This window comes from Alosa pseudoharengus, unplaced genomic scaffold, assembly GCF_046254945.1.
Source record: "Alosa pseudoharengus isolate Yale_2024_CS ecotype anadromous, Long Island Sound unplaced genomic scaffold, YU_APseudo_1.1 YU_APseudo_1.1_scf_6, whole genome shotgun sequence".
Classification (NCBI taxonomy): Eukaryota; Metazoa; Chordata; class Actinopteri; order Clupeiformes; family Clupeidae; genus Alosa; species Alosa pseudoharengus.
In genome coordinates, this window is record NW_027468848.1 from 34,310,580 (window position 1) to 34,317,101 (window position 6,522).

The following is a 6,522-nucleotide window of genomic DNA, read 5'->3' on the forward strand; positions in this document are numbered from 1 at the left end:
CTTCTTCACCAGTGTGCTGTGTGATACTCGCTTTAGTGTGCAGGCAGCGCTACTGTACATCCTGGTGGCCCATGCACAATGTCAGGGCAGAGCAGAGCATCAGCCTAAAGGGTGGAGAATCCTCCCGGGCCTCCAGTGGGTCCTGCACCTCTGTCTGCAACACCAGCCTGCTCCACTGCCACCAAATGAGTTATGAAGCTCGGGGCCACCCTCCCACTGGAGAGCCTGCTGCTGCTTGTACTTTCGTTCTCAGAGCTGTGTGTACTTGAAGCACTACATAAACTAGATGTACCGCGTAGCGGTACAAAATATGACCGCCGCTCAGTCCTGCACATCCATTCCGCGAAAATAAATCATATTAATGAATTTGTCTCCATCTTCTACTCCATTCCTCACTCTTGAAACTTTTGTGTATGCTTGTTTGAAATGTGTGTTTGCACACATTCCGCACACAAAGTAGCCTACTGGCGCTGCAAAGGTGAATAGATTTGTTTCTGGGCCAAAAAATCTGTAACATTGTTATAAAACCTTTAAAATCTCTAAACAATCACAAGTAGGGCAGTTCATCACAGTCCATCCATTGCAACTGGACTGATGAAAGGTACACCTGTAGGCTACATTGTATTTGGGAAAAGCAGAAGGTAGCAGCATAATGTATTTATTTATTTATTATTAAACAAAACAATCCCTGTCAGTTCCATGCAGTTTTCAACAGCTATCAAGAAGAGAGGTCATGTCATGGATTTTTGTGAATGTTTCTTCTTCTACATATGCATAAGTTTAGTCATCTAGTTCAAATGATATTCAGCTTTATTGTCAATGCACAAATGAAATACCAGTAGTCTAAAACAAAATGCCGTTTTTCCCAGTGGTGCAAATAACTGACATGTCCAAAGGGCCTTCATGAAATGCGTTGCGAGACTGTTCATACACATTTTAACGGGCAAAGTTGAAGAGCTACTCTCCGTTATTGTTTGTGCAAATAATATGCTGATTCATGTTCCCTTGCATTTTGCAACCATGAGGTCAATTGTTAAGCTCAATCTTTTGACGCAATCTTTTGATTTTCACCCAGCCTAGTCCATGGTAGGCGCCCGATAGAAATATTGTTTAATTTTGCGATTGAGATATCCACGCACTGGCGCCCCCCCTGCGACGTGTTCGCCCCCCGGTTTTAGAGCTATTCTAAATGCAAAAATGCATAGATGGAGTTATGACAAAACCGTGACTGTTAACAAACTATAAGCTATATAAGGTAGGCCCTATGCTAGGCCTATTACACAACACAAATTGTCGCTAGGCTATGCTGGCGACCCAAATAAAATCTCCGTTGGAACCAATGGCTTACACCTTACAGTATCAAGCTGCCACCTCTTGGCGAAAAAGTTAATAGTTTTGCATATCAGTAGTAATACATTTCACGTAGCTGTGAATCACGGAAAGGGCGAATGAAGTGGACACTTCTAAACGGAACCCAACCCACTGTACAGTAGCTCAAGGTCTGTGGCTAAAGCAGCCATAATGAAAGCGTTATCATTGTTTGGATACTTCACACACACGTGTTTTTTAATCGCATAGACTACAACTACCAAGCTGGAATCAAAGCACATCGACTCCCCTCTCACACCCTAAACACGCACTTCGAACAAACAAAAAGCGCCTCAGTCTCACGGAATAGCCATAGGCAAAACTGTATCTGACCCTTGTAACGTTGGTACTAAATCATTCATCGCAAAGAATGATTTTTGTAGCACGTGCAACAAATATGTGTAGGTACAGCCCTGCCCTGAATACATCTCAACGTGCGCTCTAAAACATCTGGTTTAAATGGAGATTGTAGATCATCACGGGATCATAGACAGGTTATCTTTCAGGTAGCCTATATATTTTCCATTAAAAAACCATCACGTAGCGAACGTGTTGTGGCTAACTCACTTAGCTCCTGTTAGTAGCCTAGGTTATGGTCATAAGCAAATGAGATGACAGTCGAAAGATACAATTAGTGCTGTTATCGATTTGCTTGGTAGCTTATAAACGCATTTATGGTTTTCTACAAATACATCAATAATCAAATTGGCCTCCATCACTCAACCATGCTAACGGTAACATTATTTTACCTACGTTCTGCTATTGATAGGATTAACGTAGCCTACCTGCAGTAAAAAACAAGCATGTCCGATAAACATTCTCAGATTTATTTCGGCTTCAAGAGGAAATGGGAATTACATGTCATGCAGAAATCATCCTACCCTTAGACGTTCTCTGCGGTAAACTACTGTAGCCTACAGTCTTGTCCTTTCCAACCCATTTAAGATTAACTTCCAACAAAATTACGTCTCACTGCAACGATGCGCCATCTAGTGGACAAACGACTACTTATCGCCAATACTGGAAATGCAGCCATGATGATGATGATGAATATTTATTTTGGCTTTCTTTTAATCCTACTGAATTTGTAATTATGTATCGGCCGTTCTAATACCGATAGTATGTGGGTGCCTGTGTGTGTGTGTGCATGTGTATATGTGTGCACCACCATCTACAGGCCAATGAGTGTAGAGTCACTAAATGTACACATAACTTAATTTTTTAGACCCCCCCATGGATGAACCCCCAGAGAATGTCAGGTTAATCATACACATAAAATTTGGTGCAGTTCTGAACGTCTTTACTGAAGAGAGGGGCGATTAAAGCAGAATGATATTGCATTTTCATTTTTTACCGGGGGGGTGCAAATCACAAATGAGTGATTATGGGCTAAGTTGATGTGGGCCCTTGAGACCAACATACCATAAAAATTTCTTCATCCTCGGTGCCACGGTTCAGGTAGTTATTGAGGAAAAACTGCATTTTTTGGGTTTCGGGGGGCCCAGCGCGGAGGGGGAGTGGCCCCCGGGGACCAAACGAAATTTTTCCGTAAAAGTCTAGTGGGGCTACATACCCACCAAATTTCATGTGCCCTGGTGTTTCGGTGCCCCGGGTATCGTTGACCAAAATTTCAGGAAGTAGATGACGGGAAAAAAAAAAAAAAAAAAAAAAAAAAAAAAAAAAAAAAAAAAAAAAACTTTGACAATCCCTATATGACCGCTTCGCTAGCTTCGCTAGCGGCGGTCATAATAAACTTACTATTATTACTACTCCTACTAGATCTCTCATCTTGCTGTCAGCTTCAAAAAAATGACAAATCCAATAAAGGAAGTGAAAACGGTGAAGGCCTGTGTATATGTCAATTGCGTGTGTGTCAATGTGAAAGTTGCCAGCCCTGCCGTTCTGTATGAGGGGTGCAGGCTGCAGCTGCTCTGGCCAACTGACAGCTGTGCGATCCCATTCGTATGTGCATGTTCCCACCTGCAAGGGCAGATGGCCTCACAGGCATATAAGCCTGGACACGTGCACCTGTACCTGCAACAGCAGGTACTGCAAAGTACACAGCTCTCCTCCATTGAGCAGCTGGCACTGATGGCCCAGACATCCCACTGCCTCATCTTATTCATATTCTCTGGACCTGGTATTGTACTATCTAATCTAATGGAAAGAAATGGCTATTTTCAGTTTAGTCATACATTCAGTATTAAGTAGATGTGATCATTTATACATTTGTACATTACATGTTCCTCATATAAACTAAAGAGAATTGAAGATTTTACAAGTACTCTATGTGTGCATAATTATGGCATGCCAGTTGGTCTACGACTAGATGTTCCTGAAAAAAATACAAAATATTTGAAATTTGTGTAAATACCTTTTGTAATTGTATTGAACATACCGGTATCCTCAAAGCAAAGTAAACTTTTCATTCAAAGTCTTCCTTTACTTTACTGCCTCTACTTGATGAACAAACCCCAGTGTATTTGCAAACAAACTAAATAATCCTGTATTGTAGATCAAGACTTTGCATGCATTATCTACAGATGATATCCTGCTACAGTATTTTTGATTTACAGGATGTAGATAAGAATGACAGAATGCACACGTGTGGGTGGATTAAAAAGAACTGTGGTTGATTATGTGTATAGGCATGCACAAGTGTTTGGTTTTGAAGGGTAGCTTCTCAGGCCACAGTTGACAGGGTGTGAAAATGTTAAAGCGTTTAGGGCAGGAAGTCTGCTCAAGTCTGCAAGTAGCTTCCTCCACCGGCTGCCCATATTGCACTTTATTGTCTCAGCGGTCTCGTACCAGCAGTAGTCGTTTCCACCATGCAACAGCAGCAGCAGCAGCAGCTCAACATCTCCAACATGAACGCTACGGTGCAGGTCACGGTTGAGAACCAGGTGGCCAGTGCCCTGCTGGGCCTCTGTTTTGTCCTGGGGGTGCCTGGGAACCTGGTGGTGATAGAAGTCCTCAGACGCAAACTGGTGGGAGGGAGCTTCACACTGTGGCTGATGCTGAACCTGGCCGTGTCGGACCTGCTGACCCTGCTGACCCTGCCCGTGTGGATCCACACTCTGCAGCACGGCTGGAATTTGGGCTCGATGGCCTGCAAGCTTCTGGCCCACATGGTGTACTGGAGCCTCTATACCAGCGTGCTGTGTGTCACTCTTCTTAGCGTGCAGCGCTACGTCCAGGTGCTCTACCCACAGCGCTGGGCCAAGGTCAAGGCCACGGGTCATCGGATTCTGCTGGCAATCGTATGGACTCTTGGAGGCCTGCTGTCATGTCATGCTCTGGCGCAAAGAGACGTAGTATTGTGGAGGGATGGGTTGCTCCACTGCAGACCACACTACAGGGGGGATGGGGAGAAGGTAGCCACTCTTCTGCTGGAGAGCCTGCTGATGTTTGTGCTGCCGTTCTCCATCCTGGCCTCCCTGTACATCGCCCTGCACAGAAGAGTGAAGCAGACTGTTCGCTCAGGTCACAGAAGAATGAAGAAGCTAGTGTTCAGAATCATCATGGTTTTCTTCATCCTGTCCATTCCGATCCACCTCAACAATTTGCTGACCATTGTGGCAATTTCTTCAGGATCAAATAACTTCCTGCAGTTTACAAAGGTCACTGGGAATATCGCCGGGGCAGTAACCTTCATCAACAGCTGTTTTAACCCCTACCTGTATGCTTTCTCCCACCGGACATTGCGGCGTCAGTCCATAGTCAGGTCACTCAATCAAAACAGTTCATCTGTGCAGTCTTGCTCCCTCAATGCCAAGCAGACGGTGATATTATCTTAGACAGACCGCTATCTGATCTGATCTGATCTAATCAGATATCAGAGTTCAACAATACTTTTCTCCAGATGAAGATGTCCACATGTAAGTCATGTCCAGTCACTCACTGTCTTATAAAATCTGCAGAGTTTAGTTTGGTAAAGATTTATGGGCTGACTGATGCTGTGCACTGGAATATACAAGAGTCAAAGTCTGTAAGGTTACTTAAATGTAATGGCTTATATATTACTAGCTATCCTGTTAAAATGAAATAATAGAACTTTTCAAAATTAGTCCAATTCATCAAAAATAATGTAACTGACTACATTTGTTTACTTTTGGTTGGCAGAAACAGACAAATAAAAAAATAAATGAGTAATGAGTACATAACTCCAAAATGAATCGAGCCCATATACTGTACATGGCCAAAAGATGGAAAACAAGAGAATAAATATATGTATTAATAAATGTTATCTATTTTACACATTAAGACGCATACCAGTTTAACAAAAATAATACATTTAAATGCAACTTCTTTTGTAGTCAACAACATTTTGATTAGTAACTGCAATTTATTTTTTCAGTAACTGAAGCAGATTATAATTTATATTGTGATTTAATCACAATTCCATTACATGTAATTAATTACTCCCCTGGTGAAGTTTATGTAAATCTTTTGTGTATCACATTTTGAGTATAAGGCTGTGCTTTAATTTCTCTTTAAACTTTTTCAATGTAAACATATTTTTTCAATAATTTCTGCAATCAATCATAAATATATTATATTGTATGTAATCACCGATGGCTTCTGCTGTATATACTATGTTATACTGTATACAATAAAAATATATAAATGTAAAATTGTATTGCTGTAAGTATCATACAGTTTATATTTCACCTATTAAGATAATATTGATAAAGATTCTGAGGCTTCTTGCTTCTGTCACATCTATACCTTTTGCCGCTGAGTGCATTGCCAACAGGTTGTCCTGGTGAATTAATGGTTATGATGATCAATATTGATAGCCTAAAGAAGAGAACCGAGTAATGACACGAGAACCGAGTAATCACAAGAGAACCGAGTAATGCTATGATCCAACATTTTACAGATGTTTGTACTTGACATACGAGTTAAGTTAAAAAATATGAACTAATTTCACTTTGGCATTGAAGCTAAGAATGACACCTGTTTGCTGATCACATATTTTGAAATGTAACCAGCTCCTAAAATGATACCAGTTCTGTGCTTATAGTATGAGAGGTGCACATGTGGTTTTCATGATTCCAAGATTCCATTAGAAGTATAATTCCACAGATATCCACGACTTTCCGTACAGAATTATACCATAAAGTGATACTTAAGTCTCACTAGTAACAGACA

General features: G+C 41.4%; 1 protein-coding gene across 1 annotated transcript; it reads left to right on the forward strand.

The window, feature by feature from the left end:
- Window positions 1-4,091: 4,091 nt before the first annotated feature.
- Window positions 4,092-6,064, forward strand: LOC143105682 (leukotriene B4 receptor 1-like). Its single transcript, XM_076269750.1, has one exon. It carries the CDS (start codon window positions 4,197-4,199, stop codon window positions 5,163-5,165), a length of 969 nt encoding a protein of 322 aa, XP_076125865.1. The 5' UTR covers window positions 4,092-4,196; the 3' UTR covers window positions 5,166-6,064.
- The last annotated feature ends 458 nt before the right edge of the window (window positions 6,065-6,522 follow it).

Coding starts and splice junctions, on each gene's coding strand:
- LOC143105682 (XM_076269750.1), top strand. CDS start 4,197: ATGCAACAGCAGCAGCAGCAGCAGCTCAACATCTCCAACATGAACGCT.